Genomic DNA, 26,558 nt, shown 5'->3' on the forward strand with positions numbered 1-26,558 from the left:
TAAAGCCACCACTTCTGCAGATACCTACTCAGTCCACTAGGCTTGTGTACAGCATAATAATCACTATAAATTTTAGCCACAAAAAGGCCTGATTTTAGGTTTGTTATAGAACACTGTAGTACAGATGAGATCTGGAACAAACCACAGAAGATCAGCAATATACTGAAAAATGGCATGTTATACATGTTTATTATCAAATTTACATTCCACTATGAAACAACAGTAAGTGCAAAAAGCAGATGGAAAAAATACCATGAAAATCCCAGACTGTTCAAACATTGTGTGTAATCCCCTCATGTAACAGCCAAATGAAGCCCAAACAATTATTCTCCTTCCCTCTCTGTTGCTATTCAACTGCAGTAGATGTTTAACTTTGATCACAGGTATTTTGAGCATGCAGGTATCACTGAGTTTATCAAAAAAGTAACAGTGAAAGCTTTAAGTTTGTGCTTTAAGACAATTGGAATAAAATAAATATAAGAATTCCATTCTGTCTCTTGTAACCTGCACAAGCAACTTCTAGCATGCATGTTTGACTCAAACCTGCAAGATAACAGTACCTTTGCCAAAATGTAATTCTCCATTCCTTCTAGGTGTACCTCTACTCAAAAGAACTGGTGCAGGATGTCAGCCATGCAAGTTTGTCACCTCTCACCTCTCTTACTGGAGACAACAAAAGCCAAATCATTCCTAGAATCATGGTAACTTCTAAAAGGTTGTCAAAACCAGACATTATTAAAAAAAGGTTTATCTTCTAGGCTTTGGCACAAAATGGTAAACTTGGAAAAAGTATCAATTTTCCCTGTTACTGCAGGCCAGGCATGTATATCCAAACTGTGCATGACCATCCAAAGGCATAAATGCATGACGGAATTTGAACAACACTGCACCACACCATCAACCAGCTGGGCAAACACACACAAACACCATGGTATAGAGGTTCTTCCATTTTCTTTTTGCCTTATGTAAAGTATCTGATGATACACCTCAGCTACAGAATAAACTGACATCTCAACATCCACAGCATTGTTTGAACTGAGCCAGTTTACATTGCTGGGCTATGGAATAGGGAAGCGTTCCCCAAGAGAAACATGCATTTAATTTATATGCTTGTAGATTAGTTTTACCTGAACCATGGTCTGCCAAAGGAATTCTGCCTTAGCTGATTTGCCACTCTGCTGATCCAATGGCTGGAGTTATCTTATGAAGCCAGTTAGAAACAGTGTAATACCTTCAAAAATTTATCTGTAACTCAGGTATTCCTACAATAAACACATTAAATGGACGGACTTTTGACATGCTACACACTTCTCAGTTGATACCAAACTGTCTAAGCTTTTGCTAACTTGTTTCCCTGGAAGTTACATACATACAGCAGACATACCCATCTCAGGCCACTGGAGACCAACACTGGACTCCCTCCTTTCCCTCCTACCTTATGTAGCTAGGCAAGATACCGTGTGCAGCTAAATACATACAAACATAAATACTTACATGAAAAAATTAAATATTTTTCATTTAAAAAACAAAATTAACCCGTATATTGTCTTTTAAATAAAATTCACCTTTTCTAAGTGGAAGATTTTGCTTCGAGAGCAAAAGGCAACTCCAGGAGTTCCTGAATTTTTCTGTGCGCGGCTGACAGACAAGCTTCTGCTAAGAATCCCTGTGCAAGTTTGAAGTGGTTACTCCTTTTCCTTTTACAAAAAAAAATATCAGAGTCATCACAAGATCTATAGAACTGCTAAATCAGGAAGGCCACATTACAAATTTCCTATAAACAAGGTTAAGAAGCTTTCTTTTCCTGCCCTACTCCCCTCACCCCTGCAGCAAGGAGGGTGCTGATTATGGAGGATGTGCCTTAGGGCAAATGCAAATCAGTGTAATTGCACCGATGCTTCACACCACACCCCCAAACAGCTGCCAGCTATACCCCACTTACATGGTAACAGGCAAGGTAAACTTAACTGTTTAATCTAATTGTATGGAAACAAATCGTTTTATAATGTTGATAGGTACAGTGAAAATTTACATAAAGACTAAGAAGCTGTTTCTGTTCAGGTCACTAGCAAAGACAACTTCTCAATTTACACAAAACATCTGTTGTAAATTGTTCACTTATGATTAGAACCTTGGACAGGAAGGAACCAAAAAAGCAGCATGGGCAGTAATATTTTGATGATTAACACTCAGAAACCAGATTTCTAAAATGAAGTTCTTTTTTTGAGTTGGAAAGTCTTCCTCAGCCATGTTCAAAACCACACTCCCTCACTGATTTCAATATTCATTAAAATGCTACAAAGAACACCAGCTTTTTTCTTCCTGTTTCTATATAGAGACTGGCAAATTTTGCTCTTAATGAAATCTTTGAAACAAAATCCTGCTTAAAATCAGAAATAAATGAATGAAAGGCATTAAGTTTGCTGGAGAACTCTCAAATATACAGCATGTGTACCTGGCAAGACAAGAGGCAGTTTTCTGAACTTCCAACACCTTCCTTGAAGTAAATGCTCTCCATTCAAGTCTTTAAAGAAACCCTGAATCAAGCACCTAGGGTTTATTTCCTTTTGCAATGCTGAAATGTGCCTGAGATATTTGTGTGTGTGCACAAAGCTATCCTCATTTAAATAGATGCACACTACACTTTGGAAAGATCTCTTAGCTTGATGTTTGCACCCCAAGACACACTTTGCTGCTTCTTAATTTTTATTCATTGCACATTTCTCTGTGTGCTTTGTTCACAAGCTCTGGAAAGAAATTAACTTCTGTTAATACTTCACTAATACAATTGCACTCTTTCAGAATATAAATCCTGTGTTTGTAAACTGAAGTGTCACTTTCTCGCACAGAGCTTTTCTCCCCCACTTCTCAAAGTGAGGAGGACTTCAAAACAGCAGAGTTGATGAAATGGAATATAAAAGGATTTTTAAAAATTCCAAGTTTTCATATTTGTTTGCTACAGAGAGGAACTTGGACTGATAATGCTAATGGTCAGACTGACTGTTATTTTAATATTATATTTAAATTATGCAGCCTGACTGCAAACAACTAGTAAATACTATGGGTGTATGGTAGAAAAAAATAAAATATCTACACCTACAGGTTAAATGGTTAAAACACTGAAAATGTCTGTAATAGTCTTCACTTCTAACTAAGTTAAGACAGGATGCTGAAGGGGGTCTTGAAATAAAGCTTTGGTTTTACCTTTCTATCTCCCACAAAATCCTTCTTCCTCAAACCCAAGCAATGTTCCTTTGGTCCTTGGTCCCAACACTTGTCTCTCCCACATTTTAACATGCACATGCCTTCTCCAACTCTTCTGTAACACACCTAACAATGCCTGTACTGGATGTTCATACCTCCAATTATTTACTGTGCTCTAAGTCAAACACCTTTCAGGCCAGTTAGTCTTCCTTTAGTATATCCATTTTTGGATTTGATGACTGTGTGCAAACAGGAGCTCCCAGTGCTCCAATCATGGCTGGAAGACTCTGGTTTCTTCTCAGTCCTGCCATTAAGTTGCTACCTGCATTTAAAAACCCAGCTGAGTCCCGCCTCTGCAAGCCAACCTCTGGCCTTTGAGTCTTGCCATGGTCCTGTGTTTCAGGGGGCTTGATCACCCTGGCAATGCCCAGCCTCTTCAGTCTGTCCACGAGGCTCATCTTCATTTGCCCGACGTCCGGGCTGTTACGGGAGGCGGGCTTTAGGCCGTACACTTCCTGCAGGAAAGTTTCTGCTGGGCGAGAAGCCAGGAAATTCTCTGAGTGATGCACTCGAGGCTCAAACAGCGGAGGGGAAGGACAAGGTGAATGCGAAGGAGAATTTGGTGGAGTAGAAGGAATGGGCAGAGTTCGAGAGGGTCGTAGCAAAGGCAGTTGTTCTAACATGGGGCTGTCGTAAACCTTGGCAGAGATGCCTCGTTCTTGCAGAAGTTTAGCCAGGCTGCTTGTGCTGCTGATAGTAGTTGAGTCCCTTCTGTTGGTGAGAAATTCTCCAATACTGAGTCTGTAAGGAACGGCTGGAGTGCTCACTACTGAGTTTCCAGTGCTGCTGCCAGTATTCCCCAGCGAAAATGGAGCACTCATGGAGCTGAAAGAAAATAAAATTTAAACAGAGAATATACACACATTAGACATTTTTATACCTGCTCTTCATTTGCCTTTTAGTACACAGGAGACTCAAGAAAAACAAATTATTGCTACTAGCTGTGAAAGCTTCACTACTCAGATTTATTGTTCTGCAAAGTACCAATGAATTTACCTTCAATTTACCTGTACTCTATTAGATAGAATATTAACATAGTCATCCAGTTGGTTTAAAAAAATGTAACAGAATCAGAAAATAAATTATCATAGAATCTTTTTTTCCACAATAGCTATATGATAAAAGGCATCTGCTACTTAAGAGTTAAAATTTACTTCAAGTTACCTTAACCTGTTTTAACTCTCACTCTAGAGAATTCCAAATTTCTCTTTATAATTGCAACTATTTTTACTAGTAACATCCTGCTACATGTTGCCTAACTACTTTAGTATTTTTTAAAACTGGTCCATGTACCAAAAGCCAGAAAGTAGCTGTTTAATCCTATGCAGCAACATTTAGGATGTTAGCAGTCCTCATACCTGGGAGTAACTTGAGTGACATCAGATGGGTGAAGGATCCTACAGGTAGTGAAGGTAAATGTGGAATTTGTTGAAGATAGACACTTCCCTGGATTTGAGGCTGCAATGTAAAGAATTTACATCCTTTGAGGTTAAAAAAAGACATACAAGAATGAATCAAAGTTTAAGACAATGTTATTATCACTGCTAATTTTTTGAGTCCTTTCTTTTGAAGTAAAGAACAAAACAGCAAAGACAGCATTACCACACAGTAAAATACTTTCCATAGGGAAAAGGACCCTGCTAAACAGAATCAGGGAGAAACAGTAGTGGTACTTACCAGTGAGTGGTACTGCTGCTGAAGTAATAGGTGGCAGGAAAATCCCTGCCACTGGCTTTGCCAGTGCACATTTCTTTTCTTCAGGGAAGGACTGCTGTGCTTGAAATGTTATACCTCCTTCACCCTCTTCCTCATCATCTTCCTCCAGGTCAGAGATGTGGTGCACATCAGTATCATCAGACAGAGGGGTAAAGCCTTTAGTAACAACACCTGGTCTTGGGTCAAGAATGGTGCCTAGGTTGGGTCGAGCAAGCTGCTGCCAATGAAAAAGGGTCTGAGATCCTGGTGTGACAAAAGACAAGAGATTCAGAGAGCCATTACCTACCACTGTATCCAGTTACAAGAATGCATTATGAAAACCAGTGCAGCTGGCTGGTGCTCACACTGTGATCCACACATCCACTGGATGGCAATGCCAAGAAGCAGCCTAACACTCAGCACCCTCTAGGAAAGCCAAACAGAAAGTGATGCTGATGAGCTCGCTGGCATGGAGCCTACCAAATACTACTGCTTCCTGTTACTGCACATCATACCTAGCTATACACACAATGATTTAGCTGGCAAATATAAAATCCTTTTCTGCTAATGAGAGAAGGAAGATCAGCCTCTTACCTTCAATGGGTTTGACAATTTGCAACTTCTCTGGTAGGAGAACACGGAGATTACCAGAGCTGGCGGAGAGATCTGTGAATTCTGAGTTTGTACTTGGGGAAAAAGAGCTTTCTGTTGGTGTACTGCAGCCACTAGCCTCGTCTTTCTGCTCAGCCAGCAAATGCATCTTTCGGTCCCACTCCTCCTCGAAGAACTGCTTCTCACTCAGGTAGTTCTGACGACGCAGGGAGAGCCTGTGCAGAGCTGTGACCAGGTCATTGTCTCCAGGGGTTCCCGGCTGGCCAGGACTGTGAGCGTCTCTGTGAGAAACATCAAATAATAATAGATATTAAGCCTATTAAATTCACTATTTCTCTGTTATACAGCAGAAGTCCAGTCTGAGTTTAGTTTTGGATCAGTTCTTTAAATCAGCTTCCTACTTCAGATTCTTGTCAGAGCTGCTCCCCAGGGCGATCCGTGGGTGGCTCTCCAAGTGGTGCACGCCAGACTGGAAGGGCTTTGCAGTCATAACAGCACTCGAGCGATTTGATCCAGGGATTGGCAACGGGGCAGGAAAGGAAGAGCAGCGGCCACGGATGATATTGGCAACCTTGACAGTGTCAAACACCCGCTTCTGTTGACCCCTGCAGAGAAGACAAGCAAACCAACGTGGTTTTCAGAAGCAAAGAAGATATAACAAAGAACAATGTCTAAAAAACAAACTTTGAAAAGTCTGCAGAGACCTCACTAAAAAGATGTTCAGAAAAACATGACTGCCTAAAATGCTCATGTCTTCAGGAGATCTACTCTATTAAGTATCAGAATTACCACTTTTTTTACCTGAAAGACCTGAACCTCTACTGATAATTGCTTTAGACTATTCAGAAGTATGTGTTTTACTTACTTAATTTGTATATGCTTTCAGAAACACACATTTAGTTTACTACTTCTTGCTCAGAATTATGCGAGCCACAAACAGGTCTTCAGGGTTTTGAAAACTGTTATGTGTCTTTACGCTATGTCATTTGTTCAGTAATTTTTCTATAAGCATTAAGAGCTAAAACTAGTCCTGTGCATCAGAGAATTTGGATCAAAAAATTTCACAAATTAAAGAATGAAATAGCACCCTTTTAGCAATTTGCACCTTCTTCATAGAACCAAGTAAGAATAGCAGGTTTCAAAATTGAAAAGATTACCAAATACTACAAACATTTTTTTATTTACAATGAAAACATTATAGAGGGAATATATGCATTTATGGAGAAATCGGTTTCACATTAATTAATACAAGTCTATGGATAAATATCAAAATAGCACATAGAGATCTGAAAACATACTTTTGCTTGGAGAGAGCAGATTCATCACCCTGACTCAATTCCTTCCGCATTGTCCCTTCAATTTCTGCTGCAAGGGAATCCTAGAGAAAAATGGACACCGTAAGAGTTGACAAATTGGATTCAAGTCTCCCTTCTGATAATTTTAGCAGAAAATATCTCTAGAAATTACTTTTAATAATCTGCATTTGTTTGCCCAGCATCAGTATGTTTTGTACAAACCCTTCTGCCCCTGAAGGAAGGGCACGTGGGACAGTTTCCCAGCATAATTACACCCATGTGTAATCAGGATTGGTTCAGTGTTCATTAACAACATCTGATTTTTCTTTGTGTTTCTTTATGTACTCTGCTTTAGTTAAGCTACAATTTTAAGAGCACTTCTTACAAGTGCACACAGAGTGATTCTGTACACACAGAGCAACCAACCAAAACCTCAAGAATTCCTAGATTTTTGAGTATGTGAGATGCTGTATTTCTTAAAGGAACACTGTTGAGTTACAAAATTCACACCAACATCAAACAAGACACTAGCACAATTGAGCATAAGCTATAGAGCATGCCCTTTCCCTTATTAAACAGAACTGGCATATAAAAAGGAAAAATAATCGCAGTGTCAAAATATGTCAAGTGAACAGTTAGTTTCCTAACTACTTCTCTAAATTTCTCACAAGTGCACAAATTGAAGAGTTGAAAGACCAACAGATCAGCTCCTTTGCCTACTACAAAGTAGTTCTGGCTGCAGCTCCTGCAAAGACTGTTGTGCTCCTAGAGCTGCTCACTGGCACAGCTGTGTGTGCCACGCTAGAGGTGCTGGTTACCACAGGAAATGCTCCACGGGACTGTGGGTGGCACAGACAAGCAGAAGAGCTGGCTTTGCTGCGCAGCAACTTCACTTCTTCCTGGGACTCGTGCAACATCCCCAGGCACTCTACATTCCGATCTTGCAACTCATGGAGCTGGAAGAGAAGAGAAGCCATCACATGACCTCTTCAGAGAGAAGATAGAGTGAAATTCAATGAACTCCTACAGTAACCTAGAATGGCTGATTCAACACAGGAAGAGTCTTCCAGCTGCAGGGCACATGCTCACAACTGGAATGGACAACAGTCAGCACAGCACCTGCAGCGGTGTTAGTGACAAAGCACAAAGATTCAAAAGAGGAAGAAGCAGGATGAAATTCAAAGGAAAATACATGGAAAAATGCAAAAAAACTAACTACTGATGCAAAAGAAGTAAAAAAAGAGAACTGCCTTAAAATCTAATAAGCTGCAGTACTGTTGATATAATCAGCAATATTCACAGTAAAGCATTCTTCTCTTTCTCTCATAGTAAGACCTCCCTATTTGAAACACACTCCTTGCCTTTTATACTCCTGTGAACTACAAAAATATTTGTGTAGGCTTAAGTAAAATAATTATTCTTTTCCTCCAATCATATGATGTAACACAATGAAATATTAAAATCCTACATAATTAAAAAGCAGTAGTTCCCACACTCTGTTTTCCTCCTCCTGTATTCTATCTCAAACATTTATCTAAATGTATGTTACAGATGTCTTGAGTACCTCTGCTGTCAGTTGTCTCTGAGCATCTTTGGAGGCTTGTAAGTGAAGTTTCAGCTCCTCCTTCTCAATCACATTCTGAAAGCACAAGAAGGTGCTTGTCATTTTCTCAGCTGATTTCCCCAAGAGAATGAATCCTCAGTCAGACTTTCCTGGAACAGCCATTCTCTTGCAGTGCAACCCCGTGGCTTGCCAGGTCAATTTTTGCATGCTATAAGCACAGACACCTCTGTGCATGCTTTAGGACACTTTATCAGCATTCCCTTACTTCTTTGAGTTTATGCTGAAGATCAACAATCTGGGACAAAAGGGATGAGATCTCTTCCTGGTAGCGAATCACCTCCTCGCTCTTCTCTGACAACTCCTCTGTCATCCTGGAAATCTGAGCATTTGTTTGCCCTACAAAACACAAAAGTGTCTTGGTCAAGACTTTCTCCCACAAAAAAACCTCACCAAACCTCAAACCAAACCTAAACCCTAGAAAGGATGAGTGAAAGTCAACAAAAATCCGCAAAACCTCCAATACTCTTAGGAAATCAACTCATAATACATAAAAAAGTAGGTGCCTTAGAACATCCATGAGGAAAAGACTAACAGTGGGGAGGAGGAAGAAAAAGAGTTAATTTCAAATGCAGGTGTAATATATTAAGAACTAAGCATGCAGAATCTGAAATACACATGACCAATATGTGAAATGACCACAATAAAACAATTTCAAATGAGGTAATGACTCATGACCAAGGCCAGACTTGGAACATGCTGGAAAAGTGGAAAAGTCTAGTTCTGAATTAATCTTGTTATTAACTGCCACTGTAAGCAAAGGCATTTGGTTGAACCTTGTCAGCTGTAACATACACTCTTGATCCTGGTCACTATCTATCCCCCAAACATCCACTGAACACAATTCCTTGATTCTTTTCTTTTTCTTTTAGCAAGTGCTTCACGAAGTGAGATGACAAAACAACTCCAAAAGCTGAAACATTTTTATGCATTTAGCCTTGTTTGTACACTTGCCCTGAAAGCATTGCAAAGGCATAAGAAAGTCTGATCAATCTTGCATAAAGGTCACACTACAGCTTTGGTGCTTGTTGTACCTCACACATTTACTGCAAAACAAGGCCTTGTTTATGGGCCTGTGGGCATTTAAGCTCAGTCAGATACCTTTTTCCTGAAAATGCAAATTTTAAAGCTGTAGGCAACACAGCTTTAGGAGGAGATTCCTTCTGTGAGTCTAAATTACCTAGCATGCCTGCCTACTCATGCTATAGAACTGAATAAAAAAGTGAACTTACAGACATTCTCATTGAAGGTAAATAGGAGAGCATATTTGAACTAACTCTATTTGCAAAAGATGCGTATTATCGCAGCAGGATCAGAGTAAATGAACTAACTAAGTATCAATCCATAGTATTTTATGACCACCTGTAACAAGAAAAATAAAGCAGCAACCCAGTCTTCTTTATGGTGGTTGTATAGAAGAAAATAATCTTAAATATAATTTAAGGTTATTATGCACCAAGGAAGTAGTACACATCAAATGACTACAGATAAAAAAAGGTATTATTCTTTATTGTTTCAGAATACTTAGCATGCATTTATATAAGAGTAGCTGCAATTCTTTGCAAATAAGCAGTCCCAAAGCAAATACAAACAACTGCTCTAGACAAATTAAGCCACTTGCTAATTTAACTTTGGTTCATAACATGCATTTTAGAAGTAATGTGTTCATAGTTATAAGAGTTTATACACTGACCCATTTCAGTGTCAAGTGTGCTGAATTTACAAGGAGAACATTTTATTGATTTTCTAGTGTCTGTGGGCTTTGGTTTAGAAAGTTTATGGACATTACCTTAATGTTCCCCTTCTGAACACGACACACACAGTGCTGAATTTGAATGCCAGAGTGAAACCTGATGAAATACAGAAACAACCTTGCTCTTGGGCAAAGGCAAGACTTCAATGATTGGCATGAATTAGTGAAGCTCATTTTTGGATTCAGGGTTAACTAAGAAGGTGTAGGTACCAGGTATTTCACCTACCATCCTGCCCATGCAAAACACAGCCTGGATACTCACGGAGTTCTTTGACACAGTCATTGACCAGCTGCTGTTCCTTCTCTTCATATGTAATGGTTTCTGACTTCAGATGGCAAGCCTTTAAGAAAATTATTCATTTATCAGTAACAATTTCATTTTATCTATAATATTATAAATTTTTACTTCTAAAATTCTTGCAACTGAAGAATCTCTCCTCTCTCTTTAAAAATTCTATGCAACTGGGTTTTCCACCATAACCTGTTTCCCAGAATTTTACAGGTGTTTTGAGTGAAAGACAGACAGACACATAAGCAAAGCCTGATCTCTTGGCTGTAATAAAAAAAATGTTGCAGAAAGATGTCATTTGGTAGGGAAAGAGAACCAAGACAGAAATCGGAAATAAGCAATTTGTTTCAAAAAAGTTTAAAAAAGAATCTTGAAAATTGACTGATGTTAGCCAACTCTCTTATGGCACAGAATAGCCCTCGGTAGAGCAGCTTTTCTCCATATTCCTGACTTGTCTATTTAGACTACACTTTACAGGCCAGAGACTGAGTAACACAACATATCTAAACAATATGAAGCACTCTAGATTCCCACTTCTCTTTTGATTGTGAGGATGGTAATACTTAATTTAGCACAGACAAGTCTTCTATACTCAGGACTGTTTGCCAGTAAGGGACTCACACTGCAAAACTCAGTAAATGGTTTTAACAGCAAACAGTACATTTACACAAGTGCAGCCAAATACACTTCTTTATATAGTGCTGTCGCATGGAAAGAAATAAAAAAGCAAATAGAGGCTCATTGTAATTGAGGCTATTTCAAGTCACTGAAGGTTATGTTATATCACAGAATAATTAAGCTCTGGCTGGTCTGTAAACTTGTGCAATCATATACAAGCTTAGGAGCAAAATAAAGGCAATTCCATCTTCTCTTTCTTGTCCTACAGCACTACTAACACATCCAGTTGGTCTCAGGGAGTTTTAGGAAGAATGCGCATCTCAGGCTGAGTATTTTGGAGACAAAACAAGGGCAGAAGTGTTTTTTGTTAACATTAAAGTCAACAAACAAGGAAACAATCTGGTCTGGTTGTGGTATAACAAGCTTTTATTGTGAACAGTTCACATAAAATAAATCAGAACACCACACACACACAAACAACTCTCACCTTACTTACAAACACTCAGCAGCAAAAAAACCCCAATTTTAAACAATGTCCTATTTTACAAGTTCCATTCTTCACTACCAGAGAAAAGACACTGCATCCATAGATTCCAATTCTTGGAACCTTTGCTGTTGGTTCCATTTTATAGCCATTTTTTATCTGGCCATTTAGTATCTATCTTTCTAATGGCACATCTAGTTCCTGTATTCAAGTTTTACACACACAAGAGACGGGTTAAAATAGAGAAACTGATCACATAGTCACAACTAAGTGTGTCTTCAAAATAATTCAAGTGGAAGTTTATTAACCCTTAAATATCTTCTGACAAAAACAATGGCAACAGAATGGAATTCCCCAAATACTCCTGTTCATTGCAGTCAGATTTATATCAAAACAAACTGCATGAGCTTGAGGGCCTGATGTGTCCAAGTACTTTTGCTGGGTCCTTACCATGTATCACAACTGCACTGAGAACAGACTGCTAGAGAACTCTGGAGACAATGAAGAATGAAGGAAACAGAAGGATGTGGGCATAGGGGGAAAGTGCTCAGAAATGATGTGCACACAGTGACACAAAATAGCCATGTGCTTCAAGAGAAACCCTGATGGATTTTGAACCCGACTCCTTTCACACCCAGCACACAGAGCACACGCCCTCAGTGGGGTGTACCTTGGATCGCAGAGCCAGGTTCTCCTCCTCCAGCTCTCGGAGTTTGTCCTGCAGGACATCCAGCTGCAGTGGGTCATGGGAGACAGTGAAAGATTCGTTGAAGCGCAGCGGGGTTGAACAGCTGGAATCCGTCTCGCTCTCCTCAGAAGCGATGGAAACAATACGCAGCAGGTCATCCTTCTTTGACAGCTCGTGCTGCAGCTGGTTAACCTAGGACCAGTGAAGATCACCACCATGTGAAATACACTTTACATATACAATATATATTATTTATGCAGCCTCTAGAACTGCTCCTGAATAGCTCACACCTCCCTTTATCTCACAGGAAGTTTGCAAAATCTTAATTTTTCACTGCAAGGGAGACTAAAAATTCCAGACACCACAAAAGTGGACAGAACCTACTTTTTAAATAGTTTACTGAAAAATCATTTTTCAGCTGCCTTGATACATCATTTCATTTTGACATGCTAACTATCATTGTGATCATGGCCATTACTCTGAATTTGAGTAATTTTGTTTCTGGAGAAAAGGATTGAGAGACAACTATTTACATGTACAGAGTGCTCCCCTCCAGTATGCATATTAAATGACCCATAGGATGACTAAAAACAAAAGAAGAGACAGATCTCATTTAGATAAAATCTATTTTGCCTATCTACATTTTTATACTAATATCTAAGTTTATGCTGTCCTACAGCTGATTATGAGTACATCCTTGTTACCTGCATACTGTTTTATACAAGCAGCTGAATCCATTTCACTGTAGTTTGCAGTACATCTGTTGACCATAGGGTTATTTGTCAACTATTTAATTCTTTTTTTAAGAAAGAAAAACAAAGAAAAAGTTAGATTAAGAATTTGTGCTTACAGGAAGAAATGGACAGAAGAGCCTGGTGAAAATTCACTTTTCATTACATCTTATTTATTAATTTGTTTACTCTTAGTGTAAGCACCCCATTAACCAGCTTATTTTCTGTGTTTCCTCACCTGTGGAGGTTGCGGTATAGCAGCTTATGTTAGATACCAATCTCTTATTTTGCCTTATATTTGTCCATTTTTAGTTTAATGGTGAGAAATCAGATTGATGGTCTGATACACTCTAATGATATCTAATATTCTAATAATTTCTCACCAATTACAATATGTTATCTTCTTTTTCAATTCCTGGACTGCAAAAAGTGATTGAACAATGATTAGGAGACTGATATTAAAGCACACTTCTGTAGTCTGAGACCACCAGTCACTACGAAATGATGTATTTCTATTAATCCTCTTATCACCACCATAAATGGAAAAAAAAAGAGAAAAAAAAAGTAAAAAATCCCTAAATAAAGAAAAAAAGAAAGGAAAGTGACCACTTACTCTGTCTAGAGTTTGTCCTAACTGTTCTTCCAGTGCTTCATTCTGTTCCATCAACAGATGATTTCGCTTAAGGAGAGCTTGTCCAATTCGCGCTGCCAGTTCCAGGTCCCGATCTTTCTGCTCACAAAATGAGAAAAATTATTTCCTTTTGATCATGTAAAGTTTAAATTCAGAGTAGCTTTAGATTCTCCTAGACATTGCTCAATGCATCACCACTCTGAGATCCCCCTTGACTCTCAAATGGATCAACACTGTTAGAAAATTATTAATGCTTCATCATTTGGATCCAGAACACATCCATAACTGTGTTTTGATACAGCATAATCTCTTCCACAACCATCTGCAGTAACAGGAATGGAAAGCACCAAACCTGGGCACAGTTTTGGGGTTTGTGCTGAGTGTGAATCATACACACACACAAAAATCCCATTTACTTAGGCCTGTGGCCTTCCCAGTGACACTTTCTCCAGACCAGAATGCTCATCTTAAACAGTGGTGAAAGGGTACAAGCAGAGGAGCAACAGGAAATCAGAAGAAAGCTGTTTCTTTCTTATACTCACTGGCTTCATGGGTGCCCAGAGTTTTGTTAAATTTTGTTTCTGAGGTGGTGCAAGCAAATGGGCAGCTTCTCATTACCCATGTGTTTGATAAGCAGCTCTTGAAGAGGATCAGAATAGTCAGCAGCTGAATAAAAGCCTCCTTCAAATAAATTCCCTCAACTGTATTAACACAGTGATAGAGACAAGCATACCTCAGCTAAAAGACGTTTGACCATGTCAGCTTCACCGTAGTCTTTCTGCTCCGCATTACCTGTGCCAAGAACTGAAGAGAGACAAACAGGCTTATTTTGTTGAAGGAAAGACAACAAGATTGTGGGAGGTGGGAGAGCTGAACTCAGAGGATGTTGTTTGTATACAAATACAGTACTTGGCTGATGAAGCCAGCAGAGGCTATGAAAATGCCTCTTCAACTTAAGAAATGGGAAACAATACTCATTTGGTGGACTGATAAACGAGATATTGAACTTTTACACCTTTCAGCAATGTTAACTAAGACTTGAGGTGCTCAGACATCCTTCAAATTTAGAAAAAAGAGAAAAAACTCCTAAGAGCAACTTTTTGAATACAACTAAGCAATTGAATCCTCCAGCCTGTGGAAGAGTATATTGGAGCATATCCAAATATAGCTGAGCACATACTTTAACCCTGAAGCAAAATTCCCACTAGGCTGTGTGACAGCTATATGCAGGAAGTATGGAGACCCCTGAGACTAGTCATGAAAATGCATTTATTAAGGGCTTGACCATCTTAGAAACAATTATGAAAAAATTAGATAGGTCTGTGTTTCAAATGTAGGTGTAAATGCTATCTTAGCAATCAAGTGACTCTAATGTTTGAAGAGTTTGTAAAATTATTAAAAGACTGAGAAACAGTAGGATTGAATAAACAGGAATGAGTGAGGAATAAGCAAAGCATGAAGAATTTGTGACACCTCTGAACAAAACACAGTGCTAAAACCGCAAAGCTCTGGTCTAGTTCATGTCCTGATAAAAAGAAGATGGTAGTAACAAAGGCATCTCAATTACCTTGGGCAAATTTGTGAGATCCATCCAAGGAGGAGGAAGGAAGTTCAATAAGAGCTAGAGTGACAGATAATGAAAGATATGGAGGGGAAAAAGAGAACAAAGAGGAGAAAGAATTAAAATGTAAGGAAATAGGTGATTTTCTGGCATGCATCTACCACAATCAAAAAATAAATGCATGTGCAAACATAGTTTTTTCCCTATTAACACTTTCTTAGGCCATTTAGGGAATCATTTAAACATAACTTCTTTTGGAAGCAGAATCATACATGTGTGAGCTGACGAATGTTTGTGCTAAGCTCAACAACAGCAATTTGCTATTTTTGCTCTATGAAGTCAGGATCATTAAAGTGAAGAAGTCAGCAACACAAATTCAAAAATTACAGAAATATCTGCTTCAGCTGAAGGTTTAAGTTAACTCATTTTGAAACTAATTCCATCATCACTGAACTGCAAAATGAGATTACTAGGGCTTTGATCTTAAGATTTCCTCCACTCTTCTACCTTGTTTAAATCTCACTCTGAATACACAGTATCGTTTATCAGTTCTTTTCTTTGTTTGATTTGTTGAGGACTGCAGACTTAGTTACGAGATAGTAAGTGCCAATCTAAAGTGCACACTAACTTTATTTACATATGTTATATAAGCTGTCTATACCCTTTACATACATAATGCCCAAAACTAACCTTTTAAAGCATAACACTACAGGCATGCTAAGATCAAAACCAAGTTGCATTTTAGTAACAAAAGAAACTTTTTTGTAATCTCGAAAGACAGGAGAACAGGAAGAACAACACAGAAGGAAAAGTTTTACTGTTTCTCTATAAGCTTAAAAAAAATATATATATCAAAGTAACAAACCAAATGCTTTTCATCAAGTAGATCAGTAGGCATAAAAACTGAACACACTTATAGCACTGTCACTTACTAAATGTATTCCTAAGCAGGGAAAAAATAGAAACTCCCCACTAAATTTAAAGTACATATCTATCAGTAGCATAAAATGCATCTGGAAGACAATTTTGCTTCTTAGTTGCTGTACTACTGACTGCTGAAAGGGGACTCCAAACTCATCTAGCTTATTTGAACTTGGAAAATTCACTGCACATACATAACTAAATTACAGCCATTACAGGCAGAATATTATAGCCAGCTCTCCAGTGGTAACTGTTCCTAGCAGGTGATTTTAAGTTACACATCTCTATCAAGTCCCTTTAATAAAAATTTACACTAATTCTATATAAGGTTACTCAGGTTCCTAAAATCAAGAGCAAATATCTTTACTCTGATAACTAAAATCACAGAACCAACAGCTTTGAAACTTAGCTCTATATAAATTTCAGTATTTTCTCTCAGTACAGGATCAAAACTATATGAAGTTTATTAAAATTCTCTCTTGAGAACATGCACGTGCAATACTCACCTTGTAGAGTGAAAGTTGCAAGCAACTCTTCATTTTGGTTAAAATTCTTGTTATATTGTGCCATGACCCTTTATTCACATATACAAAGTAGTTCCAAAGAGATCTTTTGTAATTCAGGATTTCTTATGGGAGCACAATTGAAGCAGAAAATATTATTCCACCTCACTGAAAACACAGCCAGTGTGAACCCAACAGTTTATGGGGACAGACCTTCTTATAGCCAGCAGCAGCCATAAAAAGAGGAGGAGCTCAAGTGCAAAAACTGCTGTGTTGTTTTGGGGCTTTTTTCTCAACTACAAATTCACTCAAACCATATATTTAGCATTCTGTCTTGGAGAAAGTTATAAAAATGTTTCCATACATATACACAGGGAGGAAGATACACACCTAAATGTCATGCTTCATGTCACATTTATTCCAAATTCAAGACAACAAAGAAAGATTAAAATTTCACCAGCAAGTTATTCAACAATAATTATAACTAGAATTTGATTTATATCTGTATTTGTCTGGGACCTTCCCAGTATATCCCTGTAGGTTACTAGTATCAAAAAAGCTACTATGCTTTCGAGTGTAAAAAATGTCCGGACAACTTCTAGAAGAAACATAAACCATATTTATCTTGAGTTTATATGACTCAGCAGTTATGAAACTAATTCTTGTATCATTTAAGAGTACTTTCATATGTTATGCTTAACAGCTATCTTTTAATTTGATTTCAGTCGTTGTTACAAAACAAACATTTATAGCTTAAAAATCTGCTTTAAAACTCCTTTAAAACAAGCAGTTTACAGTTTTCACAGGACACCTTCTCTATTTGAAAAGAACTTCCCTCTAGGAGAAACAGGAAGACAGCCCTTCTGCAGTACCTTGACAGCCAAATAATACACAACAGGCTCCATTAAAACTTTGATGATAAGCCCCTCCCTGTCCCTGCAGGCTGAAAATGCAAGCTCACACTGACTGAAGGTCCTTTGGAGCCCAGTGTTCCATCACGCGGGTGAGGTGCTGAGCAGAAAGCTTCGGCACAGCCGCGCTTCATGTCAAGCTCCATCCAGCATGGATAGACTCTGATCCCATCTCTTTATAACTAACACTTAGAGGCAAGTACACACCCCATCGACTACACAGCTGCTTCCAGTGAAGTACAAAACATTCCCTTGACTATAAAATCATTTATGCTTGCGATATTATCACAAAAAACAGACTGAGCAATAAACATTAAGTGGCTTTCCAATTACTTTCCACAGTTAAAAGAGTTCAAAGCCTGCAAGGTCAACTCATAACAAGATCGCTCTAAATTGCCGAGTACTGCATTCTTGGAATATATTGTTTTAGTCTTTCTTACTCCTTTGCTATGCACCCTTGGGAAGCTTAAACTATAAAGAAAAATGACAAAAACCCAACTTTTTAGAGGTGGCATGTACAAAGAAGAGATAATCATTACAGATTGTATATAAACAACAAGTTCGCTCTATGTGGTTTGTTCCAATAGTTCCAATATATGGAGGAACCAGGACTTGCCCATTTCTCTGAAGAGATTACAGTGCATTCTCCTCACAAGAAAACATTTAGAAACTACAAGCAAGTAAGTGTTCAGTTCTTTCAGCAACTTTCTATACATTTACTTTTCAACATATAATGGTTTCTTCATGTGAGTGAAGCTGTCCATTTTCTCCTTTATCATTTGACAGGTTTAGGAATAAGTTACTTAGTCTTTTCAGAACTGGAAGACAGTGATCAACATTGATCTAGTACCTGCCTATCTGCCATTCATTTCTTTCCTATCTCCAGAAGAAACCACTGACAGCACTTTACAAACGTTGCTGATACAAAACATCAGGGGAACAGCACCAAATCAACCACAGCACTGTTAACACTCCTGAAAACAGAGCTGCTGCATACTCATACTTTTTGTATTACATCTCTTCTAGCACAATTCTAGATTTCTGCCTCTTTTTCACTATCACATGTTCCCATTCTTACTTCAGTGTGTAATCTGATGATCAGGCAGTCAAGGGACATCCTACATCAGCCATTAGAATTGCAGTCCTGAACTACAGGCACTTCCCCTGAACTCAGCCTTTTCTTCCACCTGCCCAAAGTTTTCCAGATTTGACCATTTCCTAATACCAATATTAACTGTGTATCCAAATGCTGATCTTCAACATTTGGGGAAATAAATACCGACTCACTCATGTAATGGAAGGAGTCCTCCTCACGAGCAGAAGCGACCTCCGGCAGGCGGCCATGGCAAGCCATGGGCTGGGCCCACTCTGGGTTTTCATACCGGTACAGAGAGTCCACTCGTAAGGTGTAGTCTGGCAACTGCTCCTCCAGCATGCTCACCAGCTCCACCTCAGGAAGGTCCTCATGGGAGCAGCCATCTGAAAGAGAGTGAATGCCAGTAATAGTGCACTGTTAAATATATGTAAAATTTAAGTGTTGCTGCAGTACTATACATTTTATGCACTCTAAGATATTTCATAAATCTTCAGTAGATTTGGAAATAATTATTCTGTACCAGACAAAATACCAGAATATTTACTGAATCAATACTTGATTTATACTGCAATACTTGTAAGTTCCTCACTCCCAGCTGACCCAAAAACTTCCTGAAAAGATGATATACTGTGTCCCTCCAACTTCCTGAATATAATGTATGTAATGAGTTTCAATTTCTATCTTTTTCTTTTCCTTGAGCTAAAACACAAACCTATATTTTATCAGCTATTGATTTCCTAAAGTCTCATTGACTTTTCATAGTTGTTACACTTCCCTTTTCTGAACGAAATTCATAGTTTTCTTGTTCTTCTGTTTTAGGCATTGGTTTGATAATGAACATAGATGTAAACAATCTTAAAAGTAAGTAAAATCAACTAAATACTGCTTTGAAATCAGGGAACAAGTATAAAATTACATTATCATCCTTACAGAATCACACTCTGAGAAACATGATACTAAAACCCCCGCAAAGTTTAGCTCTTTATGTGTTGTGGGATGTTGTGTGTGTCCCTTAATATCTTCACAATCATTGCAAAAAAACTCCCATTAATACTAAATTGGTAAAATATCAATGGTATGCAATGATTATCTTCACAACATTTCCACTCCGGATGAATACTATCTGCAGTTTCTTTCAATGGAAAAAACATCAATGTTTACTATTGACAGTGAGAATTTTTCAAACATTATTTTACAGTGCACACTGACTTTACAAGTTAGTCAAATGGACTCACTGTCTTTGTTCCTCTGCAATATCACATAAGCAATACAAAGATTGTGAAACATAAGGTTGTCTGCAGATTGGTGCTTTATGACATGCTAGACACATTCAAGATTTGTAATAGTAATTGTTCAACTTACCAGGGATGCTCTCCGAGCCCCTGGGATCAAAACTCATGAGTCCTTCCTTCACAGTTCACTTCCTTGAAAAGACCATTCTGTAATCAAGCTGTGCATCATTCCTTTATTGCTTTGGTAAAAAGATGGCTTTGGTTTAGAGACAGAGTAAGTGAGAGCCATCACGCCACAGAGACTCACAAATCTGGCATCAACTCACTTCTGTAGGCTGGTTCATACTCCAGATCTACTGCCATCCTAGGACATGCCAATTTCATCTGGGCTACTACTGATCAGTAGAAGTATTTCATGTAAGCTTCACCAGCTTCTCAGCTCACCCATCACCTAAAAATAAAACAAAGGGAATGCCAAAGTTTAACAGATTTCACTCTTTCAAAGGAGAGAGGTAAACTGGTATGACTTTGTCTTTTTCAGTCTGAATCTCCCTTCTGTACTATAATTAACAATAAAAAAAAAAAGGCAAACAAGCATTTTATTTCCAGTTTCCACAGTACATGTAAAAGGTAGCATTAAAATACATTTTCTTCTTGCAGACATCTCACCTTAAACATGGACTTAGTCAAATATCTCTTTGTCTGTACTGTTCATCTTCTTTCACATAATATTTAGTGTATTCAGGTCATTCACTGAAATGAGGCATTTCCTTTTTATGCTAACAGACAGCAGCTCCAACTAAACAGAGATTTTCTTCAGGCCACTACATTTATTTAAAGTGATGGATTCTAAAGTCAGGATTTTAAAAACATCACTCTTAACATTTCCATTGTTAAACAATTTAGTTTTATACAACTGTTTGCTTGAGTGTCTTTTCCTTTAGGAGTCTGTTAATTAAAAATTGGACCTGTCAGAAATTTACTTTGTGGATCATGGTAAAATTTGTGTTTTCTCTTCAGCAGAGACTCATGTAAACCAGATAATGAAACTACTGTGACTAATTCAGATAAGCTATCAGAAGAGTTTAATAAAGTAAAAATATGCTTTTCCTTTGCCACGACTGATTAACCACCTTCCCTATAAAATAATAGTTCTAGATGACAGAAACATATAAAACTGAAGACAAAACAAGTCCCCTTTTCCTTCCTCTGGCATTCAGTTAATGTAAAATTCTCTTAAAATCTTCCATTAATTTAAAATTTGCTCTTAACGGTTTCCTGAGATCTCCAATCATCAAGCACAACAATCAGAGGTTTGTTTTGCTGTCTGTAGCAACCTCTCATTTGACAAGATTAAAATGGACAGTGCAGGAGCTTTTTAAAGCAAGCCGGGACTCTGCCAGTTCATCTGCTTGTACACTTTGGCAGGAGATCAAAAAAGAACTTTCTTCCATTAAGGCCAGTTCGTACTTGTGAGCAGTATTTTCTTGTTTTGTCATTCATTTCTTTATGTATGTACTAGGCTTATCAGTTGTAATTATTCTGCATATTAAACACTTATAAAAAAGAAACACTTGACATTTCAGAAACGTTTTCTATCTGAATGTATAGATGCTTCTAGCCCTTTTAAAAAGGTTTTTTCTAAAGGCTGTTTTTTAAATGGATTGCTGAAAAGCATGAATTATACATACTCCCTTCTCTAAAACAACTTAATACAGCACAATAGAAGATATTTAAGAAGACTGCTGTAGATCCACACATGCAAATGACTTTATTTTGTAGTGACAAGAGTCACTATATAGCTAGACAAAGTTCAGCAGCATAGGATAGTTTCTTCACAACTCTTAACCCAATCTTTTTCCCTTCAGTTTTAAAAACGTAAAAATGAATGCTGCTACTTCTCAAGATTGGTTTTAATCTCTCTTCTAAGTGCAAAGCAGAAGCACTGTTTGTCGCAGGTCAATTTCAGTTCAGCCAAAGAGAGGAAAAAAAAGAAGACAAAGGTGATTTGGCTAAATGTTTTCTAGAGCAACAGGCCAACACCAAGCTATTGAATTGAAAGGGCAAACTCATTAGTAAAAGCTTTAAGAAGTTTACTAGATAAGCAAGCACCATAAAAGTTAATGCTTGCATTTTCAGTGCTTCTCATAGCCTTAGTTTCCTGTACCATGGGGCAACTTCTGTAGAAATTCAAGCACTGGGCAGTTCCGCCCTGAAAGTGACTCTATGACCCTTTTACACTGCAGCTATAAAACTATTTCCTAACTGCGGATTCCTCCTCCAAGTCGCAACTATAATTAAACACATTTAAATAAAACCCAAACAATTTATAATGTGGCTTTAAAATATATGACCATGCTAGAAAAAAATAGAATGCAGAAAGACATGTCCAAACGAGAAGCCAGAAAACTTTCTCAGGTATTGATTTTAATATTTATTTATAAAGGTTATTTTAATCTTTATTTATAAAGATTATTTCCACGTCAGTTTCCTATATTCATTCTACACTGATCTACATCTTATTAGTTTTGTCCCACTACTTCCTCACAGGCCAATTTCCCATTGATGTTCACATCTTTTACTAATAGGTTAATTAAACACGGAAAAAAACAAGGGAAATTCAAATATTGGAGAACAACTCATATGCAAGGGTGGTGCTCTCAGAAGACTTTTTCAAGGAATGTTCATGAGAGATAGAAATATCAGACAACATTTTATATACATACATACCTACCTATCTCAATCTTAGTATTTCTGTACTCTCCAGATCATTTTTTTTTAACACACTCCCCAAGTGTGTGTCACATTTCAGCTATTATTTGGCTCCAAACAGTGAGCTAAAACCTGGGGTCCATACAGCACACCTCTTGTAGAAGTGGAAACTATTCCTACACCTTCTGTATCTGCACTAGAGAATTCAAGTTGCTTTAAAGAGATTTTACAATTTTTTCCTTCAGTGAATCAGAAGGCCCTAGTGAAGGTTAACTTGAAAAAGCAATACTGACCAAAGTCTTCGATAAAGATAAAATAGTTATAAAGCATTAAAAATTGTTCTTGTCTTTTTAAGTACCACTTTGAGCAATTTCAGATACAGACAGAAAGATTTGAGGCACCTCAAGATAGAACATAATTCTGAAGATGTTCTACCATTAGAGAACTCTAATTCAAATCTGAATTATGAGAAAGATGAGGGAGTTGCTTTACAACTGGAAACCACAGATAACTGTATGTGTTACTTCTTTGTGCACAAAAAGTTAAAAACGTATGCAAAATATTGGCATCTGTACTGACAATATCTAAACCTCAACTTAATTAAACTGCTATTTCTGCTATTTTTCATTTGTTGAGAGCAGCTGGCTCCTGTACTTGGTACAAGTACAAGTACTTGGAAAGACTAAACTTGGTCTGCTCCTGTGTACAATTCCAGGATGCAAGACGCTACGCCACAAGTAACACAAACAACATTTTGACAACAAAGAAGATTCTAACTTGATTAAGAGAGAAGGCAGCATTTTCCAAAAGCAAGCCAAGTAAATGTGTGTATTATTCTCAGATGCCAAATTTTACTGCCATGTAAGTATGCAATTAAAAAAAATAGTATCAAGTCATTAACACAGTACTTTTTCCATTGCTAAAACTGGAATGCTGTCAAGCCAGCTAATAGCAATCAACATATTCTGCGTTTCAAGGTTAATGAAACAGTTCTATTCTTATAGCAAACATGACCACACTGAATTGGTGCCAAAACATTCCTGGGACTGGTGCTCAGAAACACAGGCTAAATTCTTCAACACCATCCAGCAGGAGATGAAGGACAAAGGATTATCAACTGAAAAACAAATCTATGTAAACACAAACTTTGCCTATCAGAATTAACATTTGCTGTGTGCCTAACACCTGTTATTTTCAGCCAGTACTGTCCCTACAGAAATCTATTTAGTGCCTGTTTCTCTCATGGAAGGAAAAAAATATTTAAAAGAGTATGTCAACACAGTCCTAAGAACAACTGTAATAATCATAAACAACCCTGCAAAAGACTTTCAATCATTAAAAAATGGTATAAGAAGAAACTGTAAGAAATCAAACAGAATACATCCTTCCACTCCCATCTTCTGGATTGTTTTTCTTTTGGGATGGGTTTAAGGCTTCAGAGGGGACGCTGGAGAACACCCCTTGGAGAATGATGAATCAAATGGGGATCATGAGGCCGGCCACAACATTCCCTCATCCTATTTCATCTACAGTTATCCCAAACCAGGCTCACTTATTCTTCTTGTCTGTCATTTGTAATAGCTCATATTCTCCAAAGTGGCAACACTACCTGTTAAGTACATCTATACATGCTTTATGTACATATATACACGCATACTGTTGAATATCACAGCTTGATAGTCAAGATTTATTTAAATCCTACACATCTGGAGGTTGTCTATACCAATCACCCTTAGTACAATACAAAAACAGCAAATGCTGAATTGAAGTCTCCCTTAGTCTGAAACTATGAGTGTTACCTACACTGAAGACACATACTATGTTTTATTAATTCCTAAATTTTTAATTTTTTTCTGTCAATGCACAGTCAAAACATTACTATCTGTATGCATATTTTCTTGCAAATTTTCTTTTTTCAGAAGAAATTCTATATATATGTAGTAATGTTATGATCTCAAAAGAATCAAGAACTGTCATGAACTGTCTATTTGTTAGTTAGAGTATAAAATACAGTAAATGCTCTCGCGGCATTCTGCTAATGCCTCATTCTGCCAAGTTCTCTGCTAATATTTCATTATAAAGGCCGTAATAAGTTTCTTTTAAAACTCAAGCTTGTTTTCTATGAAGTATACTTGAAGGTAACTTGAATAACACTTAACTGAAATAACCAACACTTTCAGTCGATGCATGGCTGATCACCCAAAAAAGTAGTTTCAATTCCTTGACCTACACCCCGGCCAGTGCTCAGCATTTTAAGTTATAATTCTTTATCAGAATTTACCAAACTGATCTATATGACTCAGTCACCTAAATATCACTAGCAATCAAACCAGAAAAAAAGCATGCCTTCTTTTTTGTAGTCATTTCTGTGAAAATGCTCTATTTGTGCCTTCTTGGAAAACTAATCAACAAATCACGACTATCATTCCTGAAAAACAGCACTTGTACTGCACAGTATTCATTCCGGAAGGCCACTATTAGAGGCAAACCACCATCAGGAAAGTCTGTGGTTTTCCAATGCTCTTCAAACTACATTTTCAGACACTCATAGCAGAAATTCGATAAACATGTACAGCTCTAATAATCACACTTGCCACTACAGAGTGGAAAAAATCCAGGTATCGGAATTTTTTTTTTCAATTTAGCTTCAGTGTCAGAAGTGTAATTAAAAATAAGTTTCTGCCCATTTTTATTAAGAACTACATCTTTTACAAAACAAACCTAAAATCGACTGTCGCTTTCTAATGTTGCTTTAAGATATTTATTAGTACATCAAACACCTGCATCAGATTGTCATAACCGGTCAACAGTAACTGTGAAACATAACAAAGAAACAGCACCAAGGCAACAGCTGAAGCTTGCAATAAAGATAACATACGAGCACGCCACATACACTTCTCCACTAGCACGGTCGACAGAGTAAATGACATTTACTGACAGACATTCGTACTCCAGTTTAATCAGCTGATAAAAATGTAACAATGTGATTAAGAAGTTGCTAAAAGCCAAAATTTTCTTGCCTTCCATACCCAGGCAGGACAACAGCTAAGGTGTCACCGAGGAGTGGCCCGTGTTGGCGGTGCCAAGGCTCTCCGGGAGCCGCTGGTGACGGGCACCCCGGGCCGCTGAAGGTCACCCCGGGCACCTCCGGCGGGCACTGCCGCCCCCGCTTATACTGGAGACTGTGCTCAACACAACATGTTACATTAGAGCATCACCACCGCCAAAAGAGTCCTGTCAGCTGCCAACAGACAGGCGCCGGGATTCCTTCTCCGCCCGGGACCGCGGGGCCAGCCCCGGGCACCGCCTCACGCCCGGGCCCCGCGCCCCGACCCCGGCCAGGCTCAGGGCAGCCGCCGCCCGCCCGGCGCGGCCCGCCGTACCTTCCTGCCCGGGCGGTGCCCGGCCCGGCGGGGAACGGCCCCGGGGGCGAGAGGAGGGAGGGTTAACCCCTGCAGGGGGGTGAGCACGGAACGCGCCGCTCGCCCGTGAGGCGGCAGAGCAGCGCCGGGCCGGTGCCGAGCGCTCGCTTACCGCCCCAAGCCGCGCTCCCTCCAGCGCCGCTCCTTCCCGCCGCAGCCCCGCATGCAACACGGCGGCGACTGAGGAAGGGCCCCGATGGCTTCCGCTCGGCTCCCGCCCAGAACTACAGCCCCCGGCGGGCCGCCGCCAGTGACGAGCCCCACAATGCGCCGGGCCGCGTGGTGCGGGCGGCCCCCGCCGCTGGGCTCGGCGGGGCCGGGAGCGGGGCGGGGTTCTGGCGGGCGGCGCGGCGGCGGCGCCGGCCTCCGGCCCTGGCTCCGGCGGCGGCGGGCAGGAAAGGGCGCTGCCGCCCTCTGAGGCTTCTCGGCTGCGCCGGGGCTCCGTGCTGGCCGCGCCCTCTGCCCCGCTGCGGGGGAAGCCGGGCGGGCCGGGGACAGGGAGCGGCGCACACCGAGCTC

General features: G+C 39.0%; 1 protein-coding gene across 8 annotated transcripts; it reads right to left on the reverse strand.

The window, feature by feature from the left end:
* Nucleotides 1–160: 160 nt before the first annotated feature.
* On the reverse strand, nt 161–26,260 carry TRAK2 (trafficking kinesin protein 2). Of its 8 annotated transcripts, none has more exons than XM_083865054.1 (18): nt 26,152–26,260; nt 20,232–20,356; nt 20,036–20,097; nt 18,865–19,056; nt 15,249–15,302; nt 14,415–14,485; nt 13,664–13,780; nt 12,302–12,511; nt 10,503–10,581; nt 8,696–8,826; nt 8,431–8,505; nt 7,685–7,822; nt 6,870–6,949; nt 5,973–6,176; nt 5,554–5,852; nt 4,942–5,223; nt 4,623–4,722; nt 161–4,089 (listed from the first exon to the last, which is right to left on the reverse strand). In XM_083865054.1, the coding sequence occupies exons 3-18, from the start codon at nt 20,070–20,072 to the stop codon at nt 3,405–3,407; spliced, it is 2,754 nt and encodes a 917-aa protein (XP_083721180.1). In that variant the 5' UTR covers nt 20,073–20,097; nt 20,232–20,356; nt 26,152–26,260; the 3' UTR covers nt 161–3,404. The 8 variants fall into 8 exon arrangements, with proteins under 8 accessions (XP_083721180.1, XP_083721179.1, XP_083721178.1 ...); XM_083865053.1 differs by having other exon boundaries at nt 20,036–20,144; XM_083865052.1 differs by lacking the exon at nt 20,036–20,097 and having other exon boundaries at nt 7,688–7,822.
* Nucleotides 26,261–26,558: the final 298 nt, after the last annotated feature.

Source organism: Zosterops lateralis, assembly GCF_965231275.1.
Source record: "Zosterops lateralis genome assembly, chromosome: 7".
NCBI lineage: Eukaryota > Metazoa > Chordata > Aves > Passeriformes > Zosteropidae > Zosterops > Zosterops lateralis.